Source organism: Lates calcarifer, linkage group LG13, assembly GCF_001640805.2.
Source record: "Lates calcarifer isolate ASB-BC8 linkage group LG13, TLL_Latcal_v3, whole genome shotgun sequence".
Lineage (NCBI taxonomy): Eukaryota > Metazoa > Chordata > Actinopteri > Centropomidae > Lates > Lates calcarifer.
In genome coordinates, this window is record NC_066845.1 from 5,382,150 (window position 1) to 5,401,308 (window position 19,159).

Here is a 19,159-nt window from a genome sequence, read left to right on the forward strand (position 1 = left end):
AATTATATTCTAATTATGTGTGACTTCATATCAAATTGAAAATTCCCTTGATGCATTTTTATTAGCAGTGAAATAATGAGAATCTCGTGACATGGCAGGCAGTCAGTCAGGCAAGGCAGCTAAAAGAAATCCCAAGTTTCATTGACATTCAGGTTGATTAAGCCTGCCTGCTTTAATTATATGAAACAGACAGGACCCTGATATTATTATTAGCATAGGTATTGTTGAACATTTATCATTTTTACATATGTGAAGGGGGTGAAGAAGGCTCTATCCCTCGAGTCTCCATCACTGTCTTAGTGACTCAGTTAGTTTCAGAAAGTCAGTTGTCACCCTTTTGAAAAATGGGGTCATGATCCTCACTGCCACATCCACATGGGAACTTTTGCTGTTTCATAATGTATGCTTCTTTCAAACTAAAATAGAGTCCTTGTTCTCTCTTAACTCAGAGCTGAAAGTTTTAGATGTTTTAGATTTCGTTACTCTGATGTCTCTCTTTTTCTCTCAGGTGTCGTTTGTGTCCCGGATTCCTGTAGCATTCCCTACAGGTGATGCAATCTCCCTGAGCCACAGTGTTGTTATGTATGCCTGCAACAAGAATGTGGATCTGGCTATCCAACATGGCAGACAGCGACCGCCTGGGAGCACACTGCCTCAAACTAAATCTGCTCTAATAAGCTATGGAGGTCAAGGAAAAGCTGCACCCAGCAGTAGTCTCCGACTAAGCATTTTCACCCCAAATGTCCTCATGATCTCCAAACATGCCGATGGTTCCCTGAACCAGTGGGCAGTCAGTTTCGCGGAGGACTCTGCTTTCTCCACTGTGCTCAGCGTCTCTCACAAGTCACGGTACTGCGGCCACCGCTTCCACCTCAATGACCTGGCCTGTCACTCGTTACTCCCCCTCCTCCTCACCACCTCACACCACAACGCCTTGAGGACACCAGAGGTAGACAGCATTCTCGCTCCTCCAGAGGCCTGCTCCTCTGGTTTCTCTCACCCAACATCTCTGCCCCGTCGGTCGCGGCCCAGCCGGGTGTCCCTAGGTGTGGTTTCTCAGGATCCCAATGCGATCTACAGTGAGCTGATTTTATGGAGAGTGGACCCTGTTGGCCCACTATCTTTGTCAGGCGGGGTGTCTGAGCTAGCCAGGATTAATTCTCTCCATGCATCAGCATTTGCTAATGTAGCCTGGCTGCCCACACTCATTCCCAGCAGCTGTTTAGGTGAGAAAATATTTTTAGTGTCTGAGTACTGAGTACTTTTTTCTCTCTCTCTGCTTTAACAGTCAGCCATTTTAGTGAGCACAGCTTCATTTTCATAATTTCTTTTGTTTACCAAACAGTTATTTTGGTTCAGTAACACAAACTAAATTCAGTTATCTTTTTCTGAATAACTAACTATGATCCAATGAGACCAGCTTTGGGACTTGAAATCCCCATAAATATAATTTTTATAAAGTTTTTCGAGTCCATTTTACTCTCATGTATATTCTCTTGTATATAAATAAACAATTCTGGTGAAAACAACTAATTTAAACTCCTTAAAATCTGTGAAGGCTTTAAATTTCAGTATCCAACCAATAGACTTGCTGTATGAGAGCACATAGTCCATATAAATATATAACAGAGGTCTTTAATATTTGCTTGTTTGTTAAATGTGCTCTACCTCAGTGTTCAGTATATATCTTGTCTTTTTATATTTTTTCTTTTTTTTTTCTTTCTTTCCCTCTTTAGGTGTTTACTGTAACTCCCCCAGCGCCTGCTTTGTGGCGAGTGACGGTCACTCACTCAGGCTGTATCAGGCTGTCATCGAAGCCAAGAAACTCCTGAGCGAGCTCTCCAACCCTGAGATATCAGTAAGACTGCTTTTTTTGTACACTGATGTACCCCTTGGGCCCCCTTGGTGAGATAATAAGATGTTGTCAATTTGCAGTCTTGCCACTTAATTAGTGCAAGACTTGGATGACTTGGCAGAAAAATTATATAGGAGCACAATTAAATAGCACAAGAATTAAGATGAATGACATGGCTATGATCCTTTTAACCCAATGCAGTGGAATTGAATCTGGCAAGAAGTGACAGTTAATATCACATTTTTATGAACTATTCATTTTTCTTATTTTTCCATTTTGAAAAATGTTCTTGCTTGTGTTGCATATAAACTGTATTTTAGAATTTTAAGAAACACATGGTAACTATGTTTAAACTATGCATCCCTAATCCAAAATTTAATGTCTTTTTCACTTCAGAAATATGTTGGGGAGGTGTTCAACATCATCAGCCAGCAATCCACAGCAAAACCAGGGTGTATTATAGAGCTGGATGCCATTACTGACTTTGTAAGTATAAATGAAGCCCAAAGGACCTGGAGTGTATTCAAACACATTTCCCTTGCTCTCTCTTTGAGCAGACTTTATCCAAGACTGTGAACGACTTGGATAAAAAATATATTAACAGAAACTTTTTCCCTGAAATAAAACCTAAAACTGAAATATAATTAAAAGTCACAGTTGAAATCTGGAGCATTTGTACTGTATATGAAACATTCTGCAGTAGACCTCTGAGTCTCTGTGAAAGGTCAACCATGAAAAAACAAAAACGGGTGCAGAGCAAACCTTCTCTCTTCCCCTCAGGCTGCTTGTGGCTTGTGTGTGTGAGGCGTGTGTGTCAGTGTGTCTGTGTTCTTACTCCACAGTAGATGAGGCATGTTGTTCAGTGTCCGCATCTGATGTAGTTTGATAATAGCTGCTGTTGTTCTCTACAGCAGGGGAAGGAGACCCAGCTCCTGCATGTTTTTGAGGAGGATCTGATCCTTGGCAGAGAGAAAACAGAGAGCACACAGGACACTCCTGATTCTCCTCACACTGGTATAGATTAAATTAATTATTCTAACTCAGTGCTTTAAAAAGTATATATTTTTAAGGTTTAATATCAAACATATACACCATGTTCAAACACAGTTCATTGATATTCTCTGTGTGTTTCTGTGCAGCCTCTGGTGAGCCGACCTTCTCAGCACGTTTTTTCCTGGTGGTGGTTGAATTAACCCCGACAGGTCGCTCACTCCTGCATATGTGGCATCTCCATCTTGCTGCTCGACCCATCACCATGGGTGGGTACTTTGAACAAAAGACTTACAGTTCACAGGATGTAGGAAAAAAACTGATTCACAGTCGCTTCAGAACAAGCCCTTTTTATCTATTGTTTTGTTTAATCCCTAACCAAATAGATGAATGACATATTCAAGGACAATTTGACTCTTGAGAAAGTCACAAGAATTTGAAGTCTACTTTACTGCTTTACTGAGCAATAACTCTGCTGTAAAATTCTGAAATTTCTTATATGGAATTGACCACTGACCAGAAATAGTCTTTGAACACCCTAAGAAGTTGAGGTGTTTTGATAATATTCTGAGAAATTAATTCAGTGGTATAGTAGTACATATATTTACAGACTTTAATTACTCTAATTCTGTGTCTGTCAGAAAGTAATTTATACAAACAATTAAGGTGGGAGGATCAGAAATTCTCTATTCAGCTTTTCTAAGCAATATTTCCCTCTTTCTCTCGTGTCCCCACAGATGAAGCCACGACAGAGAAGGATGCCACCACAGCTTCTCCAATAAACAGCCCTCAGTTTAACTTTGACACATTCAGTTCTCCAGCAGCTCAGAAGAGTAAAACCTGCACTTCCAATTTGCAGAGTGCCTGTCGCCTCAGCCTCACAACACACAGACTATACAGTCAAGAGATGGCCCTGCCAGAAGGGGTAGAAGCCATCAGTGTAACACCCTCAGCAGGTGAGGGACAATGAGGGGACACACTCACATACAAATGAAAGTCCTTAAACTTTCTCTAGTAGTAAGAAAGTCAAGCATACAATATCAAGTCATTTTATGTTTGAAAAAGGGGAATACTGACTGTACTAACATAAGTTACATTGTTAGTATTAATTGTATTACTAATAATTACATTCTTTTTGCACCTGAATTGTTTTGTGGCAATGGAATTAAAACGGGGTCCTTAGTGCAAGTTTAAAAACACTGATTCAAATGAGCCTTTCACTGTGGAAAAGGTTTTTAAAAAACTTCTCAAAATGAATAATTTCTTTACCGTATTTACTGTTTTATTTACTGTATAATTTTATGAAGTGCACAAAATATCTGGAAGACAAAGCTCCAAAGATTTTTTTAACCATGCTGTTATTTGATGACTAGTATTTTAATTTAAATCTGTTTGTAGTTTAGAATTAAGAGGTTGTAATAGTGTATTTTCAAACTCTCCCCCAGGTCACCTGAGTGCATCATGTTCCCTGCCAGCTGGCCGTGTGCCTTACCTTCTTGCTACTTCCTGTTCTGATGGAAAGGTGCGCTTCTGGAGGTGTAATGTTGTGGCTACAGAGTCCTCCAGTATGGACAGCTTGTTGTACCACTGGGAGGAGTGGCAACTCCTGGTGGAGGAGAGGCTTCCCAACAGCAGTGCAGTAAGTGTACCAGGTCGGCCCATAGAGGTGAGCTGCTGTCACACTGGACGGATTGCAGTCGCCTACAGGCAGACCCCAAATACACCACTGAACTCAACACCTCATCCGAACTCTCATGGACTGCTTACTCCTCCTCCCACCCTGGCATCCTCCCCTTACAACACCCACCTGACCCCAACCTTAACTGTACAGCGAAGCCCAAATCTCACTCCAAGCCACAACTTAGCAAACACTAAAGAACCGTTGGTCCACATAAGCATCTTCCAGTGTGAGTCCACTGGTGGTTCACAGTGGATTCTAGAGCAGACCATAGTCCTGGACAGCACAGATCCCACAGCTAACTGTGGTATTAGCAATAGCACAACTGGAGGTGCCAGTGTTCCAAGTAAAGTGGACTTCTCTTTACCAAATGAGAACTGTCTTGGTTTCACTAGTAAGAGCCTGGTCCATTTAGACTGGGTGTCCCAAGAGGATGGGTCACATGTTCTGACTGTTGGTATTGGGACAAAGATTTATATGTATGGCCGTCTCTCTGGAAAGCCTCCAGAACTGGGTCTGTCATCTGATGCAAGTAGAGACCAGAGCTTGTCTCGTCTGGTTCTGCTTAGATCTGTCGATTTGGTCTCCTCTGTTGAAGGCTCATTACCCATCCCAGTCTCCCTCTCCTGGGTACGAGATGGCATCTTGGTAGTAGGGATGGACTGTGAGATGCATGTCTACTCCCAGTGGCAGCCCCCAACACCACCCAAACCCAATGTTGCCATTGCCCAAGACATAGACATCAGCAGTAGTGTCTCCTCCATAATCTCAGCTGTCAGACAGAGCCAGGAGGAGGGTCTCAGTCCTGGGGCTCCAATGTCTTTACTAGCTCCTCCCAAAAAGGCCTTGACAAGATCAATGATGAGCCTGGCTCAGAAACTCAGCGGGAAGAGAACAGCTTATGACCTCCCTGTTGAGATGGAGGATTCTGGGCTTTTTGAAGCAGCTCACCAACTCTTTCCCACTCTGCCCCAGTACCATCCTGTACAGTTACTGGAGCTCATGGATCTCGGGAAGGTAAGTTAAAGAAACACTCGATTACTATCTATACTTATAATTCTATTACTGTCTATACTTATAATTGTTTTCTTTATTTAAGAGACAGGTGACTTTTGTCAGTTAATTTGTTTTAATCTCTCAAGCTTTGAAGCTGTAATAAAACAGAATGACATTTGTCAGACAGTTGACATTTGTTGTGGTTGCTTTACAAAGCAAGTAATATCATTTGGCATGTTTAAAACATGTAACATAATTTACTTATCTCAAGGTTCACCGTGCCAAAGCCATCCTCTCGCACCTGGTGAAATGCATTGCTGGAGAAATTGTGGCACTTAAAGACAGCACCACCAACCCAGAGAAACGTGTGCGCTCTCGAACCATCAGTGCTGGAGGCAGCACAGCCAGGGACCCGAAGATGTTCAGCAAAGTAGAGAACTCCACTCCTGACTACACAGAGATAAGCTCCATCCCTCCCCTGCCTCTGTACTCCCTTATGGCAGCTGATGAGGATACATCACCAAAACCAGGTGAGTATATAGCATGATTTTAGAATAATAATATTAAGTAATGAATAAAATAACAGTAAACTTTAATTCAGTTGTGCCTGACATAGGCAAGTAAAGTACTGAAAATATAACCATATTAAGAAAATATGAACTTGGAAAGTGACAAAAAAAAATAGATAAAGGATGTTCACAGTAATTTGAATCCGAAAAGATTCCATTAAAAAAATATATTCATTAAATGCATGTCTATTTAAGTTTACATAAGACACATTGGTACAAATAGGTTTGTAACTAGGAAGAAATGTTCCCTGCACTGTGGCTACAAAGCGTCACCATAGGTGAAATTAAATTAAATTAATTTGAGAAAAAGAGAGACCTGATTCAAGGGGGACCCAAGCACAGCCAGACCTGACCTAAATAGACCTAAGGATAATTAGATCTGATTTAAAATGCGGTCAACGTGAATGGACCCTAATAGAGAGAGAACGCAAATACTCACAGCAGCATGATAATTTATTCATTAATTCAATCAATTAACAAGCAGACACAGTGGAAAAGAGCATCAATATAATGATAATTATGTCTTAATGACAAATGGAAAGTTATACAAAGTAAAATAATTGGTTTATATGCTTCAGAGACAAACTTCTGTGTAAAAATTAGACAGAGTAGAATTTGGACCTGGCCAAACTCCGAGGTCCAAGGTCAGGTCTCAGTTCCTCAGAACCGAGTGGGCCTATGAATACTTGTAATAGAGATGCTTTGAGAAATACAGTAACCCTGAAAGACTGCACTTCTGGATAACAACGTCATAAATTAAGGTAGAGTGTACATTTATTTTCTACACTGAAGTTTGTAACTTTGTCAGAGTATTTTATGTCTGACAAACATCAAGCAAGTTCTCTTTGTATGCCTTTAAGCAGGTACACAAACAAAAACAGAGAAACAATATTTACAATGGAAAAGCAACTAGCATTTTAGCCACCCTGCCTCAAGGTTTGAGAGGCTTTTCGTCTTCTAGTTTTTCCTCATGTGTCTCTGGGGATGCAAAGTGAGAAGAATTAAAGCAGAAGCATGTATACAGTAAAAAAAATCTTGCTCTGCTGTATTTTAATTTGATCTGCTGTCTCCACAGCAGGAGGGTATCTTTCCTCAGGTCTCTTATGAAATACATGTCTTGCGTAATTTAGCTCTGCCTTGTGCCTCCTTACAGATAAAGTGGGCAGTGTGAGTGGAGATAGTGGGCATGGTTCCAGTCACACAGATGCTTATGATGAGCTCTTTCATACACCCAGCATAGTGGACTTGGACCCTCTGGACAGCGATCAAGAGGAACCGGGCAACAAGGTCAGTTTCGGTTGTCATGTGCCTCGTTAAAGAGAATTAATGAAAATTAGAGTGGACAGCAACATTTTGGGCTCTTGGTATTCCAGTGTGTAGCTTAGACATGCATAATTGTGCATGTCAAGGTTCATTTTAGATATATTGGTGCCTTAAAAGATAGACCAGCCAAAGCTCATGATGTCTCTTGCTAATGCATCAAAAATCTGGCCTGGTGTTGGCTAAGTGTACAGATATTGTCAAGAGCTTGAGGCACTAGGAAAAGCTCGTACATGTATTTAGTCTTGTCTATAGTCAATGTGCATGTAAAGTATCGTGCATTTTTTGCTGTGAGTTTGCATCCACACACACACCCTCTCTTTTAACATTGTTTCCTGCCTCTGTATTATGTGTTAAAAAATACTGGACAATTAATTTTACAGGCTGTCCTGTGTCTTGTTCCTTGTCTGTAGGTTATTGACCTGTCTCAGTACAGTCCTACATACTTCGGTCCAGAACATGCCCAGGTTCTGTCCAGCCACCTCCTTCACTCCAGTTTGCCAGGATTAACTCGTATGGAACAGATGTCTCTCATGGCACTGGCTGACACCATCGCTACCACAAGCACAGACCTCAAGGACAGCCAGGGCAAGAGCAAAGGTACTGGAGGAAAATAATTTAAAATGACATGTGGATAGAAACGCAGTAGATAAATTCTCCACTCCATACAACATAATATAATAACATTTTGGAATTTATCAATAAACTGTCATTCATTTACCAGGTGGAGAGACACTGGATGAGTGTGGTCTGAAGTTCTTGCTGGCCGTCAGACTGCATACTTTCCTCTCTACCTCTCTGCCTCCAGCACACCGAGCACAGCTGCTACGACAAGGTACAGTAAGATAGAGGCTTTCAAACCACTCTTAGTGGAGTCATTTCATAACTGATGCAAATGAGCAGGCAGCAGGCAAGACTGTAGCATTCAACACACTGTACAGGGCCATTTTCGCATCAGTACAAATATTTTTTTTCTGATCTAACAAGACCAGAATTCACAGATAAACTTTTATTAATAAGACAAATGCACCTGAAAATGCATTCTTTTATTGTCCAGAAGGCCTGAAAATGTTTTGACCTTGTATGATCTTGCAAAGCTCACTGCTGAAAGAGCTGTCTCCTCTGCTCTCCATCAGGTAAAGCTAAAACTCTATAAAGACTCTTAAAGCTAGACAGAGAGGAAGTTACTGATGGTCTCAATTGTAAGTTTTTGACAGTAGAAGTTTCAGTGAGAGCCATGGTCTATTTATTATCCTTAACTACTGCAGTAAAGTTGTCCTTGAGCAAGGCACTTAATCTATGTCTGCTCTCTAGAACAGCTCAGTGGGTGGCAGTACAACACTGTAACTGTTAGAGGCAACTCCCAGCTTTAAATATATAGAACTGACTGTGCTCCTGCGTTTACGCACTCAAGTTGCTGTTGTCAGTTTTTGTGAAATGTACAGTATTGCTACAAAATGTTCATATTCTCCCTATGAAATACAGAACATTCTCTATTCAGCGTTTCCTTTTCTTCTCTCTATAGGCCTGTCAACATGTCATTATGCCTGGGCCTTCCACTCTGAAGCTGAGGAGGAGCTGCTGAACATGCTCCCTGCCCTACAGAAGGGAGAGCCCACATGGCCTGAACTGCGCTCCATGGGTGTGGGCTGGTGGCTGCGCAGCACCAACAAGCTACGCAGATGTATTGAGAAGGTGTGGAGGCTAATGTCATGTGTTACTTTTTATTTTGATTCTAGATGTCTGTGCTCAAATCTTAAACAGTGACCCAGTAGCAGTTTTGGTAAAATAGATTGTCTAATTTTGAAGTACAAATTTCACAGGTTGTGCAGTCAGTGGCAAGTGCAAGAGGAGGTATATGTGAAATGGCCTGTGGAGTTTACCTTAACATTCAGTTTGCCTACACGTAGACTATTGTAATCTTGTTTTTATCATCAAATGCCTTTTCGAGCATTTCATTCTTTTCTATGTATTTGAAACTACAATTGAAAGTTGATTAACAGAAAATGAATCTGTTCTATACTGATAAGTGGTTTTAGTCATTTCTCAAGTAAAAATGTCAAACATCTGAAATTGTAGCTCCACTAATGTAGTAATTTGCTGCTTTTCTTTGTCTTATTCAATAGTGAACAGAATATCTTTGTGTTTTGGACTGCTAGTCTGACACAAAGCAACATATAGACTGCACCAATTTTCATCAGGATTGTCTCCTTTTTCTCAGAAAAAGAACTTGCACTGAATAATTTTAAAGGTGCACATTTGGCTGTTAGTGGGTTAGCCCTATCTACTTCATATTAATTGGTTCATTTATAAATGTAGTGCTGTCAGGTAGGTGAAAGTGAACCTTTTGCTGAGGTTGTTATAAAATACAAAATTATAACTGAGTATGAGCTGCTCCCTGAAATGACCCATAAAGCTACAACTTGTTCTGTGGGTAAGACTGTATACTGTAGATTCAGAAGAAGAAAATACCTTCAGCTCACACCTCCTATTTTGTCAGGTTGCCAAGGCTTCTTTTCAGAGAAGCAATGATCCTCTGGATGCAGCTATATTTTACCTTGCACTGAAAAAGAAGGCAGTGGTCTGGGGATTGTACAGGTAGGCAGAACTGACATGATTTTGCATATGATGTACAAATGCACACACGTGCACATACAGTCATCACCATATTTTCCCCCACCGTTAAAAAATATTAGTCATGTCAGATTACTGAAGACCTATGACAGCAGTTTTCTTGTTCTGTTTCTTTCTCCAGGTCTCAGAAGAATGCCAAAATGACAGACTTTTTCCGGAACAACTTCAGCGAGGACCGGTGGAGGAAAGCCGCACTGAAAAATGCTTTTTCTCTGCTGGGAAAGCAGCGCTTCCAGCATTCTGCAGCCTTCTTCCTTCTAGCCGGCTCCCTTAAGGATGCTGTTGAGGCAAGTGGAAAATAAACATGACACAATGTTTGCAAGAAGCACTTGTTCCTTCAGCTGCAATTGCCACTTTTCTGCCTTCTAAACCCAAGTTAGAGACCTTGCTTTCAGTATGAGTCAAGTACTGCTCATTTTCATTAACAAAATTCATAGTCAAGGGCAGTGTTAGATTTGGTAAAAAGCAGAGAAACCACAATCACAAAAACCGTAGTGTGTGGCATCCTTTTCATTATTAAAATAGCTCAGTGTATTCCCACAGTGGTGTCTTAGTCAAGAGCTTTTAGCACAATGCACTGAAGAATTATTGATCTTGGCAGTTGACTCTTGGGTGTTATTGTCTCTCCTCCTTTTTATGAGAATTTTCAATAGCATGTTATCACATTCATAAACCAGTAGCATAACACTCTTATTGAAGCACTGTAAATGGGGACAATCTACCTTCTACCTTCATTTCATAAAAAAATGTATTTGCATAATTTTTTAAATGTTTGTTATTGTGTGTTTTTATACATGTTGTTAGAGGGGCTGTTGTGTTAACCCACAAAAAACATACAACTCTCATCTTTTTACTCACACATCAAGAGGGCTGCTTCTGGTCATTGTGTTTACTTAACCTTTTATTCATCAAGGTTATTTCTGTTAGGAAAATCCCTGAAGCAATGAGTCACATTATTTCATCTGCATGAGTAACTCAAACTTCTCTAAGCATTTTATGGAAATGAGTGTCACCTGAGCAGTGGGCTATCATTGACTTTGTTTAGTCTCTCTGGTTGGGTGGTAGTCTCATTGAAATGCACCTCACACCTTACCAGTTGCAAGCAAATAGTACAACTTCAGCTATCCACTAGCACTTTGCTGTGAGCACAGGCTGTCATATTTTTCTTTTTTTGCTTCTTCCTTTTTTTTTTCTTTTTTAAGAGATAAAGAAGAAATCCATAACTTCTGGAGATCATTATGTCCTATGCCATTACTGTGTACATATATTATTTGTCTGCTTATGTCTCATCTTGTCTTTTTAAATAATCATTGACCTGTGCCTTATTTCCTCCTTCTCCAGGTGTGTTTAGAGAAAATGCAGGACCTACAGCTGGCTCTGGTAATCTCTAGATTGTATGAGTCTGAGTTTGAGACTTCATCCACCTACAAAAAGATCCTCCAGAGACATGTTCTGGGCCAAGACAAACAGGTGCATAGAGGTTGTGTATGTCACAGCCTCCACAAGCTATTGTTTTTACTGTGGAAAATGCAGTGTTTCATTAAAATACCCAGTGTTTGACTCCAGCATGATGATAATTAATACACTGCAGAAACCAGAATGAGTCATTGTAATTCTCTGTATTCTTCAGATTCCAGCCCACCAGGACCCGTTCCTGCGGAGCATGGCTCACTGGGTGCTGGAAGACTACAGCAGAGCCTTGGACACTCTACTTGAGCAGCCTGCTAACAGCACCAGCTCTGGGTCCACTGAGAGCAAACGTGATGCCGGTAGGTCTGCTGTGCTTCTTATTTTATTTACCACTGTGCAAAAGTAAAATGAAAACCAGTACACTTTGGTATTGTGTACCACAGAAACGTGTATTTTCACACATAACTGATCACCTACAGAATTATTACTCCGCTTACTATTTTATAATTTCAGTAGAACCTGTCGCACCTCTCTTTTGTTATGTACTTGCCAAATAGTTACATTCACGCTATGAGAGGAAGCAAGAAAACAAAAATAAGTTATGTTATCATTATGTGTTTGATCTTCTGACAGCTGGTAGTGACAATATATTCTGATTATTTTAAGTATTGGCCATTCATAGCAATACTTTGTATTGATCAATATTAGTAATGGTTTTTTTTTTATTATTGGTTTTTTTGTTTGTTTTTTTTTTTCCCAAAAAAATATTTCTACTGTTACATAATTTATATAGTTTTGCTGAAGTTTTCCCATAATTATTTTTAAAACTCTGTGGGAGTTGCCTCAATGGAGACAGACCAATATATATTTTTTTTATCTTATCATACATTTATATGTAGACAGATTTTTTTTTTTTTGAGTAAAAAAAGACCATTTAGCCAGAATCTAGTCAGTTTGACTTTAAAATTCAAGTAGATACTACATATTCTGCATTCTCAAAGGCCTTAAAAACATCTCATTACCCTGTTCACTTTGTGGACATTGCAGGACTGTGGAATGCAGCACTGCAGGTAAAAAATGAGGGGTAGACTGTGCTGCAGACTGTTATTTGACACTGTGAGGGCAAATCCTCTGCTTTCACAAAATGCCTCAGCTTTGCAACTATTTTTGGTCCTTTAAGTCTGTGAACTCACACTTAATTGCATCCTACTGGACACAGAAGACTACTTAATTGTAGAAAATATGTACAGCTTGCCTTAAGAATAGATGAAGAACTGAACTTAATGTGAACCTTATTTTGACTTAAGAGCCCAAACAGTCCCAGATTAACATCCCTGTGCTACATATGTTTCATAAATAATGTTCTCAAAGCTCATCTGATATGCCTAAAGAGAAAAAAAACATGGACTTAAAGTTGAAAATGGTACTACTTCTTGATAGATTATCTGCTGTCCTGGTTGGTTTTCTTTGACATTGTTTATACCTGGATGAAAAAAGTGAACTTATTACATTGGCTTTTTGTCCACCAGCCCTGCTTAATATACTGTCAGTTTTTGAACTCCCAGTCCCACCCTTGATTCGCTTTTAAGTGACCACTGAATGCAGTTTGTCCTTGTATAAGTGCTCACATAGCTGCATCCTCGGTCTGTGTAAAAGAGGTTCAGTCAGGCCAGCTATAGCTCCATTTCTGTGTCTGATCCAATAATACAGCTTGTCCTTGCAGGCACTGTGGTCAAAGCAGCAAAGGTGTCTGCTTTTTGCCACCAACACAGATAACTTCCATTTCTGTCTCTTTTTTATGCACAACAGGTTCCCTTTCTGTGTCTACGTGTAACCCTGAGGTTTTCAACTTTTACACCTACCTCCGTACCCACCCACTCCTCCTTCGTCGACATTTTGGCTCCTCAGACAAGGCTAAAGTTGGCCTGACTGCTGAGGGTCGCAGGGCTGACTCCATTAGCCTGGAGGAGAGAAGGCTGTTTTTCACAGCTGCGTATGCACATCTACAAGCTGGCTGCCCCATGCTCGCACTGGAAGTCCTCTCCAAGATGCCCAAAGTCCGCAAGCATTCCAAACTCCTGAACCAGGAGGATACAGGCATCACGGCTGAACAGCTCAGTGTTGGGAGTAAGAATGGGCAAGCATCAGACCCAGATTGGTCTCAGCCAGCTCTGAACGGCTACGAGTCAGATGGGAACAGCTTATCTAACAGTAAATCAGATTCAGTGTTAAGTTTTGACTGGAGCCAAGCCGTCACTGACACTTCCAGATGAGTCCCTGGAGCTGAAGTGGGACAGTGACAAAGATGATGATGAAGACGAGGATGAGGACCAAGAAGAAACTAAAAATGGTAAGAGCAGTAGAACTGCAGACAGCAGCAGTGTGTTCCAGGACACGCAGGATGCCATGTCGCCGCTAATGGGGACAGTGACGGGAGAAGACAGTGAGGACAGCAGTGACTTCATCGCACCATCTGATGACATCTTGGCAGCCCAGCTGAAGTTTACCGCCTGCTTGAAGATCATGACCAATGAGCTCCGGACGCTGTCAACAGGGGTATGAACTGGATGGGGGGAAACTACGTTACCAGCTCTACCAGTGGTTAGAGAGAGAGGTAATTACACACAGTTACACATACACTTAAAACCCATAATATTATTTTATTAGTTTTAATGTTATATATTATTAAGTCTGTCTGGTGAAAGAGTTTTCTGATTACACCCTAGGGTTAACTCAATAAAACTTTTAAAACCTGCATAACTCCCACACATCTCTCCTGTCTTCATGTTCTCCATTTCAAGATTTCATCTTTGTGTGTGTCTTTGTGTCAGTGCATATAAACCTCATAATGGTAATAACCCCAGTGGTTTTTGTTTGCTTTCTCCTGTGAAAACTGTTTGACGTTTTGGTGAAGTGTTTTGCCTTCGGCTCCCACGCATGGATGATAAATTCTTTCTTATTAAATAGATTTTAAGAAAAAAATACTTTTTCCCCAGGTGGTGGCTCTCCAGCATTGCTGCAGCTACAAGCCCTGCTTGCCAGATGCTGTCTGTCCAGAGTGATGTCCCTGTCTCTGGGTTGGTGGAGGAGGAACAGGTGGGTGTACACAACACTTGCTGTAATGACAAATTAAGAGACAGCTCAGTATGTCATGATGTAGTTGGGGAAAAAAAAAAGTGTATTCACAAATTAAAATTACATTTAAAAGACCCAGAATCTGTTGACAGAACAGATTACTGTACATGGTTTAGTTGTTTTTAGCATACCACTGTAGGGCTTTTATGTGAACACTAGCCAGCTGGATAACACTGGCATATTTACAGGGATGTTGATTGATTTGTTTATAAAACTAATAAAGTTAAAATGGTTTTCCAGCCTGGCAGCCCACGTGGTGACAGCCAGAGGAGCAGGAGGCACTGGCTGCAGAGTAACCAGCCCTTACTGAGGATGTTTCTGAGCTACTGCAGCTTGCACGGCTCCCATGGTGGAGGACTGGCTTCTGTACGGATGGAGCTCATACTGTTGCTTCAAGAGTCTCACCAGGTAATTCAAACAAAGCACAGACGCACACTAAAGGCAGCTATAAACCAAGCATGACAGTTTTTTGGTGGCAGCCAGGTTAGTCTGGGTCTATAGCTGTTTCTTCTGGATTTCCTTTGGGTTGCTTGTTGTAAAATGTTAATTAATCATGAAGGCACTAAAGGTTATCTCCTGATTTTGTGTATGTAAACTTGTGGTGAATAAGATATGACTAATTCATACATAAATCTGACAAAAAATTTTGGTAATTGATTTCATTTCTGGGTCTTTTATCAATTAAAAATTGACAAACATTCACTAGTTACTGTTTCACAAATGCTTTGCTTGACTTCTGTTTTTCTTATTATATAATATGTAGTGTGGGGAGCTGGGTGCTTGTCAAACTAAAAAAAAAAAAAATTAATAATTGATAATAGTTGCAGGCCTAGTTCATGGCCCTACAATGGAGATACTGCTGACAGCATTGCTACATATTTGTAGCCAAGACTTTTATAATATGGATACTGAAGCCTGCCCAAACTTTATCTGTCAGAGGTTCTGGACACCTGACAGCACAAACTAAATATGACTTTATTTGTATTAATTATTATATTTATCTAGGTAGGAACAGCAAGGATTATAGCAACAAAATCTATTTTTCTGTAGTAACAAAGACAGAAAGATAATAGCCATCATCTACATGTAAAACATTTACACTGGCGAGCAGAGCTGCAGTATTATTTAACTGATCACATATTCTCTTTGAAGGGAAGGATACTGAGCAGATGAGGGGCAAAGTACGAATGAAAGACGAACATGAAGCTATCTGAAAGCTTGTCTTAATGCAACCTGATTCCCAAGACACAGACACACACACACACACACACACACACACACACACACACACACACACACACACACAAAGACAAAGACCTATTTATTGTGCATTGGCGATTGTCTGCACACCTCCAGCAATGGGTTGACAGGTTGTGTTGAATCTCCAAGCTCCTGAGGGAGGTCCTGCCTTAGGCTGACTATTAGAAGGTTGAGTCAAATTTTAGGAGGTAAACAACTCAGTGAGATGGCATGGGAGCAACGCTATTGAATGTTAGCACAGACGAAGGGCACTGGGAGTCCTTTCTGCTTATTTACTTTGATTTTAGAATAAAAGCAGTTTCTTTTGTCCCAGCTCTGGTCCCATGGTTGTCAAATTCCTCCATTGTTATCGAGGAAATTTTTGTATTTTTCCTTTGTCTTGACTTCAGTCAGTGTGTAGAGCTTCTGTTAAGGAGCTTAGTGACAACTGAATGTGATTCATCAAGCATGATGAGATGAACGTAAGCCTGTGGTATTCTTACACACATGTCATCTTCAGGAATCTAGCAAACACGCGCAAAACCAGGCACTCCTTCATTTGTCAATGTCTTATTTTTTGCTTTTAAAGTGTCATTCCCACATACACTGGAAAACACATCCTGATCTTTCTCAAGTACAGGATCACGTATGACACCCTAGCAGTTGGCTCATCCTGTCTTTATTATGGCTCAGGAAAAGGTTGTTTCACAGTTCAAAGCAGCGCCTCTCAGTTCCTATCTCTCTTTGTGAGCTGTCTCCTCTACCCTCTAAAAAAAGATATGAGAAAGTTGGATGTATCTACTCTTATTTCTTAACTTTACTACAGTGTGATGTTAAGTTATGTACACCATATGTCCCAGTGTATAGGACAGTCTAATGACAAGTTTTTTTGTGAGCACTAAACACAAGTGTTTTTATTTACCATTATGCATTATATCAAAACTGTGTGCATTTATTGGGGCATCTGTTTTTTAGTGTACCTGTGGACATACTATAATGATTTGATATGTTCATCTTTGACCTCTGCCCACAGGACGAGTCTATCCAACCAGTGGTGACATTAAGTTCCCAGCCCACCTCTATCCCTCTTCTGATGGCTTGCACATCCAATGTAAAGACAGTGGTGGCCAATCCCATCGTCTACCTGACCAACCTGACTCATGACATCTTGCAGACCATCAATGCACTAGACTCTCCTCCGCATCCTGATGTTGTTAACAATGAGGTGAGACAATCTCTGGTCACATTTCTTCATCGGATCCAAATAGTTAAGAGTGACGTATGAAATTAGATATTTAAGTTTTGAAAGCAAGCAGTAATACTGGTAGATGCAATGCAATGACCCAATGAAATATTCTAATTTTCTGCAGATTTAATTCTGTTCATTTGTGTACTAAACCTGCAATAACTGATTTTATGGGCCGCTTGTGCATGATGGAAAGAAGTAAATACAACAGACATATTTTCACATTTTGAGTTGATTTGCAGCTAACTTGTTAGCAAACAGTTGCCCATTTACACATCCAGCAGATGCTGAGAAACCTTAGCATTCATTAGAAGGCATGTTTGTGTCAATGCGATGAATGCAAGTCCAATATTCACTCTTTTTTTTTTAAGCTCTTGTTAATCTCTGGCTCTTGAGAGCAGTGAGAGTGAACCAAAAAAGTCAGGTTATGGGCTGTGAAACGTTGAGCTGGAAGATGCTATAAAGCTCTGCAGAGCTGAAGGGAACCACAGTGTGTCACGCTAATTCATGTTTTTTTTCTTTGATCATGTTTCTTATTTCAGATCTATGTGATGCACACCTTGGCTGCTTCCTTGTCTGCCTGTATATATCAATGTCTGTGTGATGGCCACACCTACAGGTAAGTGTCTCAATACTCCCACTGATTGCCATTCTTACAGGCACTGTTCCACAAGGCACCATAATCAGCAGCTTCATACTGAACTCATACATCACATCGCTCATACATCACAAACCATGCGCTATTCAAGCCATCCATTTCTTAACAATGATTTGGGGATGCAGGGGAATAAATCTTTGCATGTCCCAGCCCAGTCTTTGAAAAAAGCTTTTATGTAGCCTGACTTAAAAAGGTTTAAGTTCACAGTGGGTATCTACAAGGCAGCATCTCTCCAAGCAAGATTCTTGAATTCTTTATATGTGTTCAAGCGATGTTTAACTTTGATACAACTTTTTCATTTTCCACCACATTCACCTTGACACGACTCCATTAACAGCACTAGCCACCACTGGATTATTTATCTGTCATGAGTGATCCTATTTTGTTTTCCTATTCTTAGCTTTAGCATTTAAAAGACAAAATGCTGACTAAAAAAATGTTAATTTGTGTCCTCTGGTTTCATTTGTGTGTGTGTCAGAGGATTTTTAGGCTTATTGGAGCAGAATAATAAGAATAAGTGGGAAGGGACATGACTGCTGGTAACCCAGCATACTATAATGAGAGGGTAATGCACACACACAAGTCAAACACTACAAATTTAACACTAAAGTGTAAAATGTTTTTCAAGATGTCTTTGGTTTTGTTCATGTAAAATCATCTTAGCACATGCTTTAGGCTGGTATTACAAAGGACTGTAGTCATGTGATTTAAGGCATGGAAAAAGAAAAACATGTTGGAAGTTAGCTAACCAAAAATATGACAGTCACTTGTCTGTTTTGATCATGTTGAGAATAATTCATGAAAGCAGCCAGGCTGCTTTTTTATCATTCTTATTGTAAATACTTAATTTGATCTTTGGTTTAGACAGATGGAAGGAACATTGTTTATTTAAGACGTGTGTGTACCATAACTCCCAATCACTTTGACAACAACCCAGTAGGAGTTAAACTTTGGGTGGGTGAGTGCCTGTGAGTAGGTTTTTTTTTTTTTTTTTTTTTTTTATAGCCCATTTGGCATACAGCTGTGCTGCTATGTGAGTTCCTGTCACGGTTCTGTGAGATTGCTTGATGTTGCACAGAATTATTTTAACTCATGCTTGACCAGACTGGGACCTTTTAAGCCACAGTGCTGTGACACCAGAGATGGAATTGCTTGTATCAATTGAATTATGTGCCACAAAGGGAGAAATTTGTAGGAGACAACATTCATTACTCTTTCAAAGCAAGCTCTCTAAGCTTAGTATTTCAAACCTCACGCAACTCTTACCGATGTGATTAAATGAGCACTTTGTTTTGCATCTTCCTCATCCTCTATGTACTTACACGTGCACATACAGCCATCTATCACATACTGCTGGGGGTTAAACAGTCTAAATTAAATTAGTAAGGCTATTTCTAATTTAACACTGTCTTTGTTATGGTAATTATGA

The 19,159-nt window shown here is 40.2% G+C and overlaps 1 protein-coding gene across 1 annotated transcript in view; it reads left to right on the forward strand.

Moving 5' to 3' along the window:
* The window catches only part of LOC108882134 (dmX-like protein 1), a 52,253-nt gene that overhangs the window by 13,818 nt on the left and 19,276 nt on the right, over window positions 1-19,159 (forward strand). Inside the window, 25 exon segments of the mRNA XM_018674453.2 lie at window positions 509-1,226; window positions 1,737-1,858; window positions 2,252-2,341; window positions 2,767-2,869; window positions 2,995-3,114; window positions 3,583-3,801; window positions 4,291-5,540; window positions 5,791-6,049; window positions 7,242-7,375; window positions 7,822-8,008; window positions 8,133-8,243; window positions 8,934-9,103; window positions 9,909-10,006; window positions 10,164-10,329; window positions 11,384-11,512; window positions 11,673-11,811; window positions 13,262-13,701; window positions 13,703-14,005; window positions 14,007-14,066; window positions 14,449-14,496; window positions 14,498-14,548; window positions 14,828-14,995; window positions 16,860-17,051; window positions 17,615-17,691; window positions 18,769-18,773. Of these exon segments, the coding sequence (XP_018529969.1) occupies window positions 509-1,226; window positions 1,737-1,858; window positions 2,252-2,341; window positions 2,767-2,869; window positions 2,995-3,114; window positions 3,583-3,801; window positions 4,291-5,540; window positions 5,791-6,049; window positions 7,242-7,375; window positions 7,822-8,008; window positions 8,133-8,243; window positions 8,934-9,103; window positions 9,909-10,006; window positions 10,164-10,329; window positions 11,384-11,512; window positions 11,673-11,811; window positions 13,262-13,701; window positions 13,703-14,005; window positions 14,007-14,066; window positions 14,449-14,496; window positions 14,498-14,548; window positions 14,828-14,995; window positions 16,860-17,051; window positions 17,615-17,691; window positions 18,769-18,773 (5,359 nt within the window).